This window comes from Chlamydotis macqueenii, chromosome 4 (assembly GCF_036417535.1).
Source record: "Chlamydotis macqueenii isolate bChlMac1 chromosome 4, bChlMac1.mat, whole genome shotgun sequence".
Taxonomy (NCBI): domain Eukaryota; kingdom Metazoa; phylum Chordata; class Aves; order Otidiformes; family Otididae; genus Chlamydotis; species Chlamydotis macqueenii.
The window spans coordinates 5,386,891-5,405,645 of NC_141559.1; the positions used below are offsets into that span (position 1 = coordinate 5,386,891).

The 18,755-nt window shown below is 42.9% G+C and overlaps 1 protein-coding gene across 1 annotated transcript in view; it reads right to left on the reverse strand.

The window, feature by feature from the left end:
• ANTXR2 (ANTXR cell adhesion molecule 2) overlaps positions 1-18,755 on the reverse strand; it is a 104,095-nt gene that overhangs the window by 62,249 nt on the left and 23,091 nt on the right. The window contains exons 8-10 of the mRNA XM_086746949.1: positions 12,540-12,600; positions 11,353-11,448; positions 6,915-6,984 (exon numbers count right to left, since the gene is read on the reverse strand). Coding sequence (XP_086603075.1) covers positions 6,915-6,984; positions 11,353-11,448; positions 12,540-12,600 — 227 coding nt within the window. The remainder of the gene's footprint in view (positions 1-6,914; positions 6,985-11,352; positions 11,449-12,539; positions 12,601-18,755) is intronic.

Genomic DNA, 18,755 nt, shown 5'->3' on the forward strand with positions numbered 1-18,755 from the left:
GCTTGTGAATTCAGAACTGTTTGCCCCTTGGGTGGCCTGACATATTCCTGCTTCTGCTGCTTCTCAGACCAGAAGCCAAGAGTCCAATGTTATTTAAAAGGGTGTTTCTTAAAGCCACACGTTGCTTTTGAAATACCAAAGGGGAGGGACTGTAATAGCTGGAGCAGACTAACGAGATGAGGCACATGTCCGCAGATGTGGTTCTGAGACTAGGCAGCTGGCTCCGAGGCTGGCTGGCTGAGGCTACTTCACCAGTGTGCTGTTAATTATTTAAAAGAGAGCGCTGGGGAAGCCACCAGCACATCTGTCACCCACACACAGGCAGAACCTGCACTCGGTGCAGGACCAGATGTGTTTATTCCAAACATGTACTAACTAGCTACTTAATGGGTTAGAATTATTAGTCTGAAGTTAATTAGGCAAACATATTAAACATCAGTCACCTTACAAAGAAAGCACCACTACTTTAACACTGCTTTGACCTCTTTAGAGCCACTATCAACCCCAGGAAAAAAGGAGGGAAAAAGCCAAGATCTCAAAGGAGCTGCAGTAAGGAATAGATGTACTGAAATGCGATCACTGTGTGCTAAGAAAAACTGCAATGCTCCAGGTAATGGCCTTAATTATGTGCCTCTTAGTACTGCAAGTGTACTAGCACACTGGAGGAAGCAGTGAGGCTTGTTTAAGGCCCTACAGGTGTGGGAGAAAAGGAAATTAACAGTGGAAGAGGCTTTTCTTGGTACTGTCAAGTCAAACTCGAAAAAGGATGGATTCACCGCTCCTGCACATATTGTACATATCCCTGAAGATGCGAGCTCTTGCATGGCACTCTGCCTGCATAATGAACTCAAACAGTGCTGGCCAATGGAACATGCTCTTGTTGCCTGAGAGACAAAATTCAAAAGCAATTCTTCAGTCCCTGGCTCCCAGGTTCAAGTCACAGGAAGCAGTGAATGGAGCAGAGGCTAACATGCTCTCTTTGGGCTAGGCAGGGCGGGAGGGGGAACAGTTAGCATCCTTTGTCAGAAGCCTGCCATGACAACCATTTTGTAGAACACCTTTCAGCTGCTCTCAAATGAGAGCAGCTGTCTAGAAACCAAATGAGGTAATTTGGAGGATGGAGCCCACAATCCATTCATCTTCACTGTGTCTCTTCCTTCATGTGTCCGTGCTCTTCCTCTGAAATGTGGTGCTGGTATTAATAAAAATGACACTTCAAAACTGGGAAGGAAGAGTCAAACTACCACAGTTGCACTGTCTTGAAAACATCTTTCCCTCAAAGCACCTAGAATTAAGTATGAAGCACATGCTTCTCCTTTTTATTGAGAGATGGTTTCCCAGAGAGGCAAAACCAGAGGGCAGGAGTGCCAGTGACAGCTTGGGAGAGAAAGCCTGGTCTTTCAGCCAGTCCCAGGTTTTGCCTGCATAGCTGCTGTAAAGATCACCTAAAGCAGAGAGCAGGAACTTCTTGGTGCATCCCGTGAACTGCCATGAGTAAGTCTTAAATAGGCTCCCATAGTACTGTTTTACTTGAAACTGGTTTTACATTGGTTTGTTAGAAACCTATAGGAAGAAATGCACTGGTTTCACAGGTCTGCTTCTCCAACTGCACAGAGCTACAAGCCTCGGCTTCCCTTAAGCCCATGCTGAGAGATGCTCTCCAAGCTATGTTTAACTTGAAGCTTGTGGTTAATTGCCATTGTTCTCAGCCCTGCACATCATCCACAGCAAAAACCAGAGCAGCTTGTTCTGCCTTAAATCTGTACTTCAGAGTAAGGTCATACAGCCAGAGAGAGAAAACCCTTGCCTGCATTCAGGCTGTCACAGGCGTCAAAAAAAATGGTATAAAAAAGATCAGAGATTGAGCTTGGTTTAGCACTACCTCAAACAAAAATAGACAGAGGGCAGGTAATGCAAACGGTCAAATCTGAACAGCCACACAGCATTACTAAATGTTACAGGACTTAATTCCTGATGTGGAAAAAAAAAATTATTTTCTAAAAGTGAAACAGAACCTACAAAAAAAAGGTTTTATTTTCACATGTAGGGAAGTTGACGAACTTATGAAGAGGAAGCCACATGGCTGCAACAGGTGGTTACGCTAGGTCCTGAAATAGGTTACTGAAAGCCTGAAGGTGCTACAGAACATAAGGAGATGGTTACTTCTTTCTTCCCCCATCTCTTTATTCCCAAAGACTAAGGGATGAGATCAAAGAGGCAATCAGCAATAAAACAGAACCAAACAAGTATTACTAGCTGAAGACCTGCAAAGACAGTGCAGACAGCGCACATGCGGTTTGTGTTTCTGAATTCCGCCCGGGCTGCCACTGAGCTCACAAGTGAGTGCAGAACATGCAAAGCAGCTGCTGTCAACAGCAAGAGCAGAGACCTGAATGGCACACGCTCCTCCTGCGAGGAATCTGGTTAACAGCTAAATAAAAAGCATGTCTCAAGGTAGCATTTGCAGTTCCAACATAAAGCAACAAGCTTACTCCTGGAGATCATTTCTCATCCTGTCTTCTTTCCAGGACAAAAGCTCTTACTTGTTCTACCGTTGTAGAGGCTGAGCTGTTTATCCCCCAGTTAGACTCTCCTGAGCTGCTCAATACTGTTAAATTTTCCCTACGTAACTCCTTACTGGAATGTCTGGATAGGAAGCACATTTAGAGTTAGCACTAAACTTCTGAACTTGTGCTGTGGCCAGGAGCTCTTACTACCAGAGATACTTAATCTGTTAGCGACAATCAGATTTTTTTTTTTCATGCATTGTGTGCTTTGTTTGAAGGGAACTGCATGCTGGAGACTAAACTCAAGTCAGCTACTTTGAAACTGGAGACAACTAAGAATATGAGAATAGAAGCATAGCAATTTTCCTTCCTACCACACAGAAAATAATTCCTGTTTAATCTTTCCTCTTCAAGTGCCACCAGCTGTTCAAGCTGGACAGGATGCAGGAAGGGATACATGCAAGCAGAAGCCAACACAGTTTGAATAGAGGGCAAATAAGGTCATCAATAAAACACTAGTGCAGACTGCACCATCTCTGCAAGCAATCTGATCATAAATTCAAGGTAATGTGAGCAAGGTGTACGTTTGGATTTATCCTTTTTGGCTTTGTTATTCTTTAAGCTTACAAGCCCAAGGAGAGATGCTGCCTGCTCCTGTCCCAGGGCACCTTCAGATGGGTTGAGTCGAGTGCCATTCTCTGCAAGGGTGTCAGAATGTCACTCAACTGAGAGGGAAACCATGTGATACTGAAATGAAAGCAGGGATCCCACTTAACCCCGTGTCTGCCCTTCTGTTGGCGTTTTGAAACGCAACTTTATGTACATGTGCTTGGATAGATTCAGTCTATGTATTTCAATTTATCAGAAGCTTCAGTCTTGCTGGACTGGGGAGGAAAAGCTCACTTAATTTTATGACCTAATCTTAGAGCAAAGACGGTTAATTCAAGTGCAGGATGCATACAGGTGGAAGCTGGCCAGCAACACTACAGCTGCATTAAAAACAAACTTGTGTAGTTCTCTAAACTATTTTAAGAACAATGATAATTGCTTAGCCTGTTGGTTTATTTTAGTAACTTTGTGCCTAGCCTAGACACGACCTTTCTTTGCTTACATGAGTATGTGCACAAGATCAAGTCGGATTTTTTCAGTAGGCACCAGCAAATCCAAAATCTCTTACTGTAATCCTCTAATGAGAAACCAGAGTTCAAACAAACGGAGGTAGTTAAGCAGCAGACAGGTAAATATTCACTACAAATATACTGGTATAATATTGTATTGTTGGGCTAGTTGAAATTTTCATTGTTGTCATCCACTCATCAAATAAAAGAACTTGTAAATGTTCAGAAAGTAAAAGAAATATTTGTTGTACTGATAGCCTTTGCATTGCAGGCAGAGGGGATTTCACAGCAAATTCAAGTCTAAGCTAAAAAGCGGAACTGATTTTTCTCAAATATTCTGCAAGATCCTACAAATATATGGCTTTGAAATGGTTAATGCAGTAGAATTGGTGTCCTTTTCAGCAAACCAGCTCAGTTGTAATGTTACACTTGCCCTCATAGTATCTAAGAGATCTCTCTAAGTACAGATGAAGCAAAGCAATCTAACTTGGGTTTTTCCCCTTGTCTTCCTGCAGAGTGTACGTGTAGGTGGTACTTTTCCTTTCTTGATTATTTCAGGACTTTCTAACTTTTTTAATAATGCATAGGTTGCTCATGTAGAGATCCCAAGTAATTCTGATCTGTTAGCTAATCAGGTATCTCTAAAATAAGCTGGTTTCATAAGCAGACTAATTTTGCACTTCTGAAGCAGCACAACAGGAAGGTATTTTAAATGGCATAAGCAGCACAGTCATGTTGTCACATAACGTAAGGATACCACATCCATCTGCTATGTGGTACTGTGAAAAAAATAAGCTTTGAAAAGAATGCTTGGTTTAACCTACAGCTGGCATTTTGGAGCCTCCTAACTAAATGCAGCCAGCAGCTGGAAAGAAAGTAGACATAGACAATGGCATCAGTCCAGGAGACCAGGGGTTTACCAACCCAACATCTTGGGTACTCTGGCATTTCATCTGTTCCATATGGGTTTCTGTTGTTCTGCCTGTGAAAACTGCAAACTAGTCAGTCAACAAGAAGTGTTTCCAATTAGAAAAATAAAATGAAACCTGTGAAGTGAGTTCTTCCTGTTTACCCAGAAACAAAGCTGCAGCTTTAAAAGTCACAAAGCTAACTTCGTCTGCTTGTGTTGCTTTTAACTCCACTCAAAAGAGCACTAGAAGAAGAGCAGACCGGTTGTTGCTACATTAGCGACTAATATTAGCTCCAGTACATGAGGAATTACTGGGAGTCATCCAGCAATAGTCTGAGCTGTGCCAATGCGCAGTCAAGAGTTCAAGTACGTACATATTGTTCATAGCTGTCAGTCTTATGCATAGCAAACGCTTTATCTCTGGGACAAAGCCCTAACTACTTCAGTATCATGGAAGTATATTTCACATAGTCATTTTTTTCATACAGTCACATTTTTTTCCAAATTTCCTGTGAACCTGTACAACTTCTTGGGTCTTGTTCATGCATTCCTTCTTAGAAGCACAGCTGAGAATCGTGCTGTAATTAAGTGCTTGATCTACACTGCAGTTACAATATGGTGAGTTCTCTATTTCAGTAATGCTTCGCAGGCTAAACAAGCCCTTCACAGGATAAGAAAGAACACAGCATGTTCAAGTAACCTGAACTGTGCTTAAATGTATATAAATATTCAGTGTATTTCACGTGGATTGGGCAGGATAGGCTGTTTACATACTCTCAGACTAATTGTGTGTGGAAAGCATTTACAGCTTCAGGTCTTGGGGTACTTAATACTGGGGGCCTAATTTGCTGTGATTCTGTTTTAAGCTAACTCCACTGAAATACTTGGCATGGAGAGGAGGAGCTGTTAACCTGACTGACTTAGGTTGTTCTGAGGACAGTTCTCTTAAAGCCGCACATGGTGCTGATTTGTTTCAGTGAAGACAGCATGTTCTTACAGCTGTTTGCACAACTGGCACACAACCACATGCACCCGAGCTCCACGGAAAATGGTGCAACTGCAGAGTTTAACATAAAGGCACGTAGGTCTAACAAATAATTGCTGCACACAGGACAAGATCAGTATTTCACATAGCTATGCAACAGGCAACTTGAGGATCATGAAAACAGAACAGCATTAAACACTCATCCCTTCCTCCGCTCCCATGTAACTGTACTCCAGGCTTGTTTTCCCTGCGTTGCCGTCAGCCAGCGCTGGCTCCCCAGAGGGCAGCTCTGGCTGCCGCACACAGGCTGTGATGCAGCTCCTCTGCAGTGATTCACCCCAGCCTCTTCCACTGGGGTTAATCGCTGAGGTTGGTTTTTTTCCTTCTACTGCTTTCCAATTTTTTTCCTCCTGGTTGCCATTTAATGCACAAAACAGATGTGTATTTGGGGTTTGCTATGGGTCTTACAGCACAGCTGTAAGGTTGATTGTTGCTTAACTCAGAAAAGTAACTACTGAAAATCTGTGCAATATACTTAGTTCTGAAACTGCTAGGAATTGCCACAGAAAAGTGACAAGGTAGCGCTGTAACGAACTGCTGGGCTTCCTACTGGATTAACATTAACTTCATCCCAGATGAGTCTCAGAGAAGAATTACTTGCAAAACAGGGAGAAAGCCAACAGCCTGAAAGCCCACACCCTCCTGCAGGGCCAAGAGCTGACACACTGTTTTCTGACTTCTGATTAGCTTAGGATTTCACAAATCTGAAAAACGAAGTGATCTTAAAAGCCCAGGGCATGTCTGAACTCGAGAGGAGGAGGGAAGGATGAGTCCTCGAAGGGCCAGAAGTACTGTGCAGCCACAGCCAGTGACACTCAGAGTAAGGCCAGAGCGGCAGTGCAGCCACCACGCTGTTATGCCATTGCTGCTGCTGCTAAATTTGTGCCTCATTTTATCATTACATGTTCAGCAGTGGTATGCAGCTTGACACATGATTTTAATAATAGCTTGTAAGTGTCAGTGATCATGTAATCTATTTAACAATGAGCCTAAAGATTACCCAGAAGAGAGCATATTATGCCCTGTAAAAACAGCTAATCTGCATAAAAGTTATGACAAGCCAGACCTTTTCAGTGTTGAATAAACTGGCTGGATATTCATTTTTAAGGCACTGTCCAAATTGATTTGGTCACAGATGACTATTTAAAGCCCATTCCAAAGCTGGCAAATACACCAAGGAAATACCACAAGAATGGGGGAAAAATGCAACAACAATGCACCCACAGTAAAAACAACAAAAGGTTGCCTCTAGCCAAAACCCCTCATGATGAACACCAGCAATAAGGGGTCCAATTCTAGCACAACACAGGATGACATTTGTTTCAAATACTTACTGTCCGCTTTTGTACAGGATTGGTGCAGGGCAGAGGAGAAATTCAGATTCCACCTTTTTTGGTTTTTCATCTGAAAAAAAAAATAAATCACACTAGCTTAATGTACTGTGCTGCTTAAACGAGAGGCTGATGTGTAACCATGCTATCAAGCCCCCTTCTCACAGTATGCTGGTTACTGGTTTGGTCATGGCTTTGGTCATGGAAGTTGCGAGCGAGGCAGGCCCAAGTTAGGGAATAAAACTCCTGCTTTTATAAAGCTGCGCCTTGAACATACAAACTCAGAGCTGCCTTTACATGCGAGCGTGAGCCCACATGCCATGGCTTGCTTTAGTTTACTCAAGGCAGCTCATGCTCTTCCAGAGAGAGTGTTTCCTAGAATTGAGAGCATTTTTGCCAAGACTGAGAACACTATTAGGGGTTTCCTAGTATTTGAAAGTCAAAGGTTTGTTCCTAATGAGCTCCAACCCAGTGCATTGCTTTAAATGACTATTTCATCAGCTGTGATTGGAGTGTCTAATTCTCCAACATTTCTCATGCTTTCAGCTATCTAGCTGTTGGCAAATCTGGTAAACTTGCAAAGCACGTATTTGTAGAGCACCGTGTACAGCAGAGCACTCCTCTCCTGCAGTTGAGAAAAGGAGAAGAGGGAACTCTTTTACCCTCACGCATTTGGTGAGCTGGGAAAAATTCTGCTCCCGTGAGCAGAACCATCCTCCCAAAGTTCCCCATGGTAGGACTGTTAATTTCTGTACTGGAGCTGCTCTTGCAAGCATGGACTGTTTCCTGACTAGGGGTGAGAGCAGACAAATGATCTGCCAGATGAACCTGGAGATGACTCGGTTCTGCATTTAGGGAACAGGCAAACATACAAGTAGTTCGGGGGCAGCTGAAGGAGGAGCTGTTAGCATAAATGAGCTTTTCTTATGTGCTATAATCTGCACTGACTGCTTGGCCTAGATTTGGGGCTAGTTGTGAGTGGGGAAGAGGGATTAGCACATTGCCATATGTTTTTGTCTTAATGGTATGTTTCATAGATTATTTTTCTATCCCACAGCTACATTTGGCAGGTTTCCTTTCTAGCATTTGGTAATGGTTCTTTATAAATGCAAGAAGAGAAATGTGCCAAATGCATATTTTAAAACCAGAACAACTGACACAAAATAAAGGTTTACTCCAGGGCTGGTCCCAAAGCATAGCCCAAGCTATCAGCCAGGGGAACCCTAACACTGAAGTACATTCTCATTCGAGTACCCTCTGTTATGCCCTCAAATGGTGAGGGCTCTGCTGAGAGACCGCCAGTTTTTCCTGGAGGAGAATGCAGTGACACAGGAACGATTCTTCCTTGGGACAATTTCCTTCCTCCTGCTGCTGCTCAAAGCACCCTTCCTACCTTTTTGTCCATTCTAGCTCCACTGTTCTCTTTTCAGTTTCCTCTGAGAGAAAAGCGCTTGCAGCCTAGCACAGAGCTGTAGAGAATGAGCTTGCCTATCAGAGGAAGGGTCGCATCCAGTTTCCCTGTTTCCTTCCTACACTACTCCCTAACCATGTGCTGGTGTCCACTCCTGGAGACAAGAACCTGGGCGGGTTGTAGCAAGCCTCTGGCAAGACCCCATACAGCTTCATCCCGTCCAAGTATCGTTAGTTCTACCATAGCAAAGCAGACATACACGTACTGTAACAGATAACTGGAGAGACCAGAGTCAGAAAACATTTCAAAAGGTTATTTAAAGAAGGCAACATGTTTCAGACATTCTTCAAGGACACTCACCGAAGCTGTTAAAAGGCTTTCTATGTAACCTGTTCCAGGCCTAAGAAACGTTGAGAGTGAGAACCATTCTCCTAATACCTCGCCTAGATCTGCTGCAGAATTGAATCCTGTTGCCTCTTGCTCTCTTCTCAGTGGATTAGGAGAGCCCAGGTTATTATTTTCAGCCCTGCAGCAAATACTTAAAAAATACTTTGGCCATTCTTCCTTTCCTGCACAAGTAACTGACTGAACTTTTCAGTCCTTCCTCAGAGCTTGAGTTCCGGACTTCTGCCCACCCTCGCCAGCTTCCTCTAGACACTCTCGACAGTGGATTCATCTCCCACTTGGAGCACGGAGCACATGAAAAACCAAGCTCCTGGGGGCTATCGTTGGCAGCACAGCCCCAAATTCAAACAGCACCGCTACCTACCAGTCATTAAGTACCTCAGACCTATTTGGTGTATGCTACTAGCATGGTTACTAAATAATGCCAAGACTTATAGCATGATAGCAGCACCCACCTGCGGGACACAGGAGGCTTACATTTGTGATGCTTATAGAAAATGGCTAAATTACTCCTTAACTCCGATACTCTACAGGTCCTTATCTCTGCTGGCACCTTAAGGTACTCCCCATCAGAAGATCCTGGATGGTACGAATGCCACTACGAACACAACCATGTTGATGCAAGCCTGAAAACACTCATGTGAACAAAGTACATGCTACTGTTTTAATTTCATAAATGGACAGATTGGAGTGTAGAGAAGTGACTGCTCATGGTAAGCAACAAGTCAGGAGCAAAGCAGGAACAGAACTGAGGAGTCCTCATGACTTAGAAACCAGCTACTTAAATTTAAATTCAGGTTCTAATTATCTTCAAGTGATGTGAAGATGTCTTAACTATGTCCCCTAGGCAGTGTGAAATGGATTTTATTCACCCAGGACTGAACTAGCCTGTTGCCCCACTTAGTTGACTAAGGAAGGTACACCGTGACAAATACACAACTGCAGCAATGATTTTCCTGTTCCAGATTCTATCTCTGTGAAGTGACTTTATGCACCAAGTTGAAATAAGCAAGCTGTAGTTTACCATAGGAAACAAAGGTGCCAATTTAAACTGAAGCTGAAGGGAAATTGATACAAGTAGCTTTTATTTACATAGGTTGCCCTTATCCAGGACCATTGTCCTATTCTGTTATTCCTCCAAACTATTTTAGATAGTTAACAGGCAGGAGAGACTGGCAGCCCATTCAAGTATATATGATATCCAGAGTAGTAAAAAAAATGTACTGGAAACACATGTTCAATTTGGTAGGAATTTAAGACAGGCTAACATAGAAATCAGACAGTAGGTATGGAAAAAACTAGTTGGACTTTTTCTACAGGTCCAATTTTGGTCATCTTCCAGTCTAGCTTGCTTCAAAGGGACACTGCTTAGAACAACAAGTTGGAGGTTCTTGCACTAGCTGTCCACTTTAGTTTCTGGATATGAGAAGTGGCAGAGGTTTCCATTAACGGCATTTTTTCCACAATCATCTACCTTGTGCCAGTTCAGGGAATAGAGCAGCACAAGGAGACTAATCCAAATTCCAGCATTACTTTTCATCTGCTGTGCTGTGAGTTAACGCAGTGAGCAAGAGAGGACCAAGTCCTGAATATTTTGCTGAAAATAAAATTCTCCACAGCATGCATACTTAATCAGATAGGAAGAAGAAAGTAGTCTGCACTACCTTTCAACTACTTCTAGAGCTTTTCTGTAGCATTCCACTCAGAATTAGCTCCCCAGTTAGTTTGACAAAGGAGTAACTAATAACATCTGGCCAATGGTGAGTACTAATAATGAAAAAAAAAAAAAAAAGCCCCACCTGCCTGCACACACACTCCCTCCCCCTGTACCCTCTCCCCTCCTCCCCAGAAAAAAAAAATAACCTAGACAAAGCTACAGGGAAAATGTCTGCAAAAGATGCCGTGGTCACTCTGAAACAGAACTCCTCTCCACAGGTCAGGAAACTAGACTCCATCTAGGGACTTGGTGCAGCCAGACGCGCTGCTGGGGAAGACTGCTACTTGGGACACTGAGCTGATGAACTGTGTCAAAAGACAAGGACAAAATAGTACCAACTGTTCTGACCTAGCCTTAATCTATGCTCCAGGAAGAGGACGGACTCCAGTCACGGAGAGCCACCCAAGCCCTGCAAAGCCCCTGAAACTAACAGCACAACGGCTACACATCTGGTACAGAGGACAGAACGGGCAGGGATGCTCGAAGATGACAAGGTAAGTGCACCTTGGAGAATAGTGCCTTTTGGAATCAGGAGAGCTTATGTCTTGACCCGGGTCATCTTAAAAGAAGGGGCGCTTTGTGGGTACATTCTGTGGTTGTGGTTTTTATATCCCAAACATCTTACTTAAATATCAGGAGCCAGACAGCTCTCACCATGTTAATTCACACAGCCAGCTGGGCTGCCAAACACCAGTCACAGTTTACATCTAATGGCAATTGGTAGCAAATTCAAACCACTGAGCAAGATCTGAAATAACTTGCATCCCCTTACTCATCCTCAGAACCTTCCTGTTTTCCTCCTCTTTGGTATGTTTCTCTTTTGTTTTTAATTAAATGAGGTAACAAGAAGCAAAATAAATCACTTATTAGGAAATATAAAGTAGATAATCCCAAACTTCAATACTTACGAATTGTAGTTCCATTTACTTGATAGGTACAAGTAACACGATCGGTTTTCCCACCAAGGGTTAAGCCACTTCCTCTCAGAACAACTTGAAACTCCTCTGGAGAGAAAAGCAAAAACCCCAAATCACCATTCTTTAGTGCACAGCAGTAAGTTAGAAAGAATCTCAATACAGCCTGCCGTAACTGAAGCACAACACAGGAATGCTTTATTCTTACTGAGGACTCCTTTTTAACTGACTCCAGTACTGTGTTCTTTAGTTACATGATATAGGAAAAAGTTTGTCCCCAAATCTTTATCACAGAGGCAGCCCTATTAAAATGGGGCTGTCTGGCTGTCAGCAGGATCTGGGGCTTGGTTGCACAGTAAGAAACAGGTTCTCGGGGAGCACTCTAAATGAGAAATCTAGATCTCGCAACAAGATGACTCCCCAAACTTGGATCAGGTTCACTTAAAGTGCCAGAGGAAGAAAATCCTTCTGTTGGGTACTACTTCTCTGGAAGCTGCCTAAGGGCCATATGAGTCGTAAACTGTGCAGAGGGGGAGTGACAACTGTTTGTTTACCAAAGCTGCTGATTTCATTGAGATGATACATGTTATTACAAAAACAGCAAAATGAGGAGATTTTGCAACTACCTTATTTTGACTGGTCTCAAACTATGTGTGGGTTGTGAAACCCAGCTAGAAAGCAAGCCCTTCAAATTTTGTCCAAGTCTTCTATTTAATAGATTTATTAACACCTGGTGCACAAAAATGCAGTTAAATGCTTTATTGCTTACACTCCACACATCTGGAGCAGGGTACTAGAAATCTTCTCATGAATTTATATCAACACAGGTTATCAGCATTCCCAGAACTTAACAACGTGACCATAGGTAAAAAAAAAAGTATGCGAGTGTCACAGAAAAAGTATCATGGCTTTGGATAGGATGGCAAGTGCAGAACACGACTAATGAGCAGACAAATGAGTCTCCGACTTCTACATGCATTATCTAAATACGAAAGCAGGCCCTGGAAGACAGTTACTCTGAGGAGAAAAATGAGTCAGAGAAGGATCTGATCTTTCTGTAACTCCTTGAGGATTTTTGAGAGATTTTTTTTCTAGAGACCTGTAGGGTTTTCCTTTGGTTAAAATAAGGAAATTGCAGTCCTATAATAATTGAATAATATTTTTAAGTTATAGAAACTTACCTCCCACACAGACACTGGATGGCTCCAAATACAAAATCTCAGTGCATGACTGCTTCAAAACCTATCACAAAGGAGTAAATTAGTCATAAACGGATTTCAGAGTGCCACTTAAGTTAGAAATAATATTTTACAATAAACGGTTGTCCCTAGAAGATATGCATAGCTACAGGTTTGATTTGCCTAAGTCTGGCTTGGTAGGATGTTGTCTTTGCCATGTAAAACTTCTGCACGCCTGTAGAGTCAGGTCTCCTAAGAGTTCTTAAGACTTGGATTAGTTTGTTAAATCTGGGACAGCCTTCAAAAAAATGTCTGATTTTGGTCTTGAAATTTCTGTCCAGATCCCTAACTTAATTTTCCGTGAACTCCAATCCCAACGCTTAAGCCAAAAATGACTCGCAAGGCGCTTGATCCAAAACCTAATCCAGTCAGAAGCAGTCTTCCAACAACCTGTGGGTCAAGCCAAGTGCACGTTATTCCAAGTGCAGGCACCCTGCCCTATATGAAGCAGAGCAAGAACAGACGGTGTTCTTGACTGCACTGCCTTCTGTAGGATGGGGTTTTTTCACTATGATACCCACTCAGCCTGCTTTGATTCTCCAGCCAATTGGGGAATAATCTTCCAAAAGCCTGGAACAAAACAATACTCCTACAAATGACTCAGAAATACAAGGGAACGTAAGAGGACGGAAGAACTAGACGCATTACTGACCTGTACTCAAAAAGCTCTCAGACACTACTCTTAGTTTCAGATGAGTCACATTCTGACTCTTACAAACACATCGAGTGATCAAGTGAACTATGGTCGTGTAAGCAGAAGCCTAAGTAGCACCCAAGTGTTGATTACTGCAGACCATGTAGTTTTCCGTTTGAAAATGGTGTGTCTCAGAAGGAAGAGGTCAAGTTCCTCTGACTACAACTGCAGCTGGAATCTAACAGTGAGATCATAACTTCTTCCCACTGCTAGGATCTCAGTCCTGCAGCAGGGCCCCATCTCTTACCGGTCATTCTCCAGAAAGGAGATGCCACACCTGTTACCAAAATGTGAATTCTCCTCTCTGAGCAGGTAACAGGATTTCTGTTAACTCAGTCTCTTGAAGTTTGTAGGGCTAAATACACACAAGCAATCCACAGTAACTTTTTTACCTTCACATGATAATGTCTAATTTTTTTTCCCCAATGGTTTTTAATTTTCCTCCCACTTGGATAACTTATCATGATGTTTTTAGATAGCTTTCCCTGTAATAAGTGGTATATTCTTAGCAGCTACTCATATAAATACTACATGGAACCAATTCAGATGCCTGTAATCACCTGCGTAGCAGGCAGTCCTGTTCCTCTCCCCCCTCTGCCTCTGCTTGCCAAAACTGTGCCTGCTCCTCAGCTGGCCTGAACTGTCACTAAATGTAACTGTCTTACGTTTAACTCCTTTTTCTTTCCTTTACAAATTTTATTTTACTGCCTACTCTATTTGTTAGTGACTTTTGTCGCTACACATCCAGGCCCAGTGAAAACAATAACATCTTTGCCATTATGACAAACAGCATGCCAAGCTCTGAGGAAAAGAATAGATTTCCTCACTTAACACTTCCCATATCACCTATCTCCTCAGTGTTGTGCACGCTCCCTGCTTCAAAACCTCTTTATAAACATGAGGGACTATTGAAAAAACCAGAGAGCTTGCAGGCACGTATGTTTGGATGAGACACAGCAACAGAGACCTTTGGAAAGAATGCAGCTTGGAGGGGAATACAAGCCGAGCAGTTTATATTAGCTGAGGTTCTTGTCTCGCTTCCAAAAAAGGACTTGGCTTTTTGATTGCCATTTCAGTGCAGAGAGAGCAAGTGTCACATCGTTGATTTCAGGGGGAGGATAATACTTTGAGCAAAAGAAAATACAAAAAGAATAAAGCATTCTATTCCTTTACTATTAAAACACGTTCTGCTTTTTTTCCTCAGAAGACAGTGAGTCAGAGGAATAGTCCAATTTCAGTTAATGAGACTACAGATTTGCTTGTATGTGAAGCATGGATCTAGCAGCTGACAGTACCAAAGCCCACTGAACTCACTAATTTTGTTGTAGAGCCACACCATGTAGACCAAGAGAGGCCTTGCAACGCTTGTCCCGTCCCCATTTGCTCACTCTCTGATGAAGTGGAGCCACGTTAGGATTTGAGGGGAGGACAATGACAGGCATCAGTCTTTTCTTGGAAAGCAGTATTTCTATAACTGCACTGTATCCGATAGTGGGTTTTTTCCCCCTCAACACTGGATTTCCAAATGCAATATAAAACAGAAAAAGAACTTACTTGGATATGCTTAAGCCCTTTTGGATTTAAGAATAGACTAGGGGGGCGGGGAACAACCCCAAATGAGATGAAATATGGTCTAGATTAAACAATCACAATTCATGCACAAAAGTGAATTTCAATATAGGGTTCAGGATACACTGATTTCCCCTGTGGCAGCAAGGAATTCATATTTAGACATGCAGATGTGCTGCTCTTAACATACAGCAGGAAAACATTGGGTATAAATACTGTTCTTGGAAATAAAGAATTGCTTTGACACTATTTTTTCATAATTTCAATTATTGCCATTCTCTGCTTGGCTGGAGAAAGCGGTACTGTTCAGACATCCTCAGTCTCTTTGCAAGGGTGGTACCCTAAGACTTCCTTCTTCACCCAAACAAAGCTTACATTAGGAAAAAAAAAACTGTGTGAAAGTACTAAAATTGTTTTTTCGAAGTTTAATGAGTTTTTTTTTTTTCATCCTTCAAAAAACTTCTTGATAGTCCATGCTTTTAAAAAAAAGTATAGAAATCTCCCTTGTCTTAAACATCTTTCCCTTCAATAAAATCATCAAGTAACCTTAAGAATCAGAAATAAAACAAACGCTGAAAAGAATTCACTGGAATCTAGCAGAACCAACCTAAAACCATATGGATAGCTCTGTGCTCAACCTTCAGCACTCTGAGTTCTTCTCAACACTCTCCAAGCAACAGTGAAACAATACGCAAAACTGAATTTTCCATCAGTTAAGTGAAATCAGAGCATGCTTGCAAAGGGTTAAATCCCATTAGCTGTACCAAGCACAACCAGTTGGAATGGTTAGCTCGCAAGGATATGGTAACTAGCATTTTGCTGTCACAATGGAAAACCCTGGAAGTATTTTCAGACAGCCATCACTACTTCTTCTTTCACTTGGAGGAGAAGAGAACATATTTTCACATCTTAAAAGGATGTATAAAACTGGTGGCCTTTCTTTATTCTTTTCTTGCTCTGGCTCACGCTCTTTTCTGTTTTAATCTTTTTTCTCACTCTCCCCATGCAAGCTGTTCGTTCCAAGCCAGCACAGTGCGCTCCAGTAAAAAGCCCCTGTCTGGTCTTTAGGAGGAATGGTGTGCAGCCATGTTGCCTCGTGATCCATGTTCACTATTCAATGTGCCTTCCTATCTCTAGCTCAGGGCTTTTCCTGTTTTACCCCTTCTAGTCCTCCCATGGAACGGTCTTTCAACAACAGCCCGTGAGGGATTTTCCAAGGTGCTTGGTAGTTGTCTGTGTCCCCCTTCCCTAGCCCCTGGTGCTTTACCATTCAGGTGGAAGTAGTAAGCGCTGGGCTCAAGCACACAGTGTGGGAGCCCTCATGCACAGCTCCCACCTGCTATCCTGGCCCCTTCTGCAGCCAAAGAGGAGGGATCTGACCAGTCTGAACAGAAACAGCTTCTCATGGAGCTCAGTTGTGTGTTAAGGAAGCACGTTTAACAATGGCAACATGTAAATCCAAGGACGCATATAATTTCACTTCCCTTCCCCTTCCCTCGCCCCTTTAAAAAATTAAAACTAACTTTGAACGATCTTGCTGTGGAAACCTGGGCTGCTAAGTCAGCAAGATCAAAATGAACTCTACAAAAGTCTGTGCTATGCTCCCCCTTTCCCAGTTCAAGGTATTCAGAGAATGATCTGCCATTGCAAATTCATTATTTAGAAACTTAGAGTCCACAAGAGAAGTTGAAATAATCACTTTATAAGGTCAGCCTTGGATAGGACAGTTAAACACTCTGCTGATATAAAATAAGCTCAAATAAGATGATCAATTGCCTTAGTTTAACAGCGTGCAGAGAGATTCAGAGAGCTGATGTCATCCATTTCACTTCCAGAGCTCCACACCAAATATAGGGCTCTCTTCTCCCGGCACTGCCAAGGCTTTCGGTCTGGTCACCTCCCTGAGCGCTAGCTGTCCCAGACAGAAATATCTACCCACAAACCAAAGTGCAAAACCAGAATTGAAACCTGTCAGCCTGCATCCTGTTATCCGGCAGCTTTGGAAACGAAGACCTGCGGAGGAACTGCAGACTGGTTTCTGCAAGCCAGAGACAGAAGTGTGCTATGGGGAAGCGGTTTGTGCTGGGAGGGCACAGGCTAATCGAAGTGGAGAGGATCACAGCTGGGAGCTTGCTGTTCTAACACTCGTTAGGATGCACGTGTGGCTGTGTGAAAAAGGCAGCTGAGTTCTGCTCTTCAAGGTAGTCTGTCTCCTGTACTTAAAATGAGTAAAAAAACCTGAAATTCAACCCCCAAACATGTGCTTGTTCAACAACAGCCTGCTGAGGAAACCCTTCTCTGTAGCTCCTCCACATACAGGATTTGTTACCTCGCTCCTGTATTGCAGCAGCCGAGCATCGAGATTTACGAAATGTTGTTACGCTGTGTTCTATGAACAGGAATATAACGGCTACCCCCATAACAATTGACACGAAGGCAGCTTACGCTCAGAGCTGAAAACACCACCCGGCACAGCTCCAGAGGGTCGGCTGAAGGGAGGGGAGCCTCTCCGGCTTTTAGTGAAATCTCATCCTACGGCTATTAAGTAAACGAATACTGTACCGTTTCCATAGCGTCTCTCAGTAATGCAAGTTAATCATTTCAGAGTACTTCCGAGAGCGGAAGTGATCAGAATCAAGGCATCCGAGATGTCCCAGGGGCACTCCAAAGCAAATTCACCCTTGATGTAAGCTCACTGACGTATGCTGGATTCTGTTTGGCCAAACAAGCTTTCTGTTTCTGAAAGGGTCACACATACCCGACTCTGTCTGTGAGCCAGCTATCGCGTTCCTTATCCGCATGTGTAACCTTAAGCATAGGAATATTCTGTTTAATACACTGGGACGAGATCGTGGCTTAAAGATGTCCCTTGCTGGATGGAGGCTTTGATGTCCTATATGAAAAATTCAATTCAGCTTCTTTCCACAACAGTCCTGTAGAACCTGGCACACACTCAGCTCTCAGAGGCTCCTTCCTTCACGAGAGTCTCCACGTACTCAACTCTTTCCGTCAAATGCTTTCTATCAGCTCACTAACAACAGCAAAGCGCGCAGCCGTCAGAACCAGAACTGCTCAGCTCCTGAACCAGCTAATTGGCATTGAAATTTTCTCTTTCAGTCGTAGGTTGTCTGATTGTCACCTATCTCCATCTCTCAAGTTATTTCAGAGGCTTACAAGCCACAGACAGTTTTGTGGTCAATGTAAGTTTAATCTTCCTCAGGCACAAACAAGTACACATGTAACTTTTCCTTAAAGCAGTCATAGAAAGTTCATCCAATTTACCAGCTTTTCAGTGTGGGACCACTTCTCACCTAGCAAATTTTTTCTGAACAATCTGGTCATTAATCAGTACTTAAAAATCCATACCAGTCCTTATCAGCGGCTCGCATTTCTATGCACTTCCCCTAGAAGGTCCCTGACGGCTCACGTAAACTTCACAGCCCACTTCCTAGATATGTGGTTTAACATTTTTGTCATTAATAAACCATTTAATTCAATTGGAGATGCCTTACAGAAGCATTGTCAGTTTCCGACCTGAAAGCGTCTGAACTGAAAAATAGAATCATGTTTTGTTAGATATAAGCTGCAGAAATGATACACCAACACAAATAATTACGTTAGCATAGAAAAGGCAGAAGCCCCTGCAGTAAATGACAAAAAAGGCAGCCAAATAACAAGATGACATAAGGCTCACTAGTGCTCATAGTCTTGGCAAACTCCACCCCTGTATACGAATTTTGCCCTGTCATAGATGTTGCCCCTGCTTTAATGCAAACATTTCTTCCCGTAGAAAACACACCTTCTGCATCGTCCAGTACTTCTTTAACTTGTCACAGACCGGGTCCAGCGCTGCTTTGACTCACTTTTTCCCTTGCTACTGCCTGTTACAAGTTCTC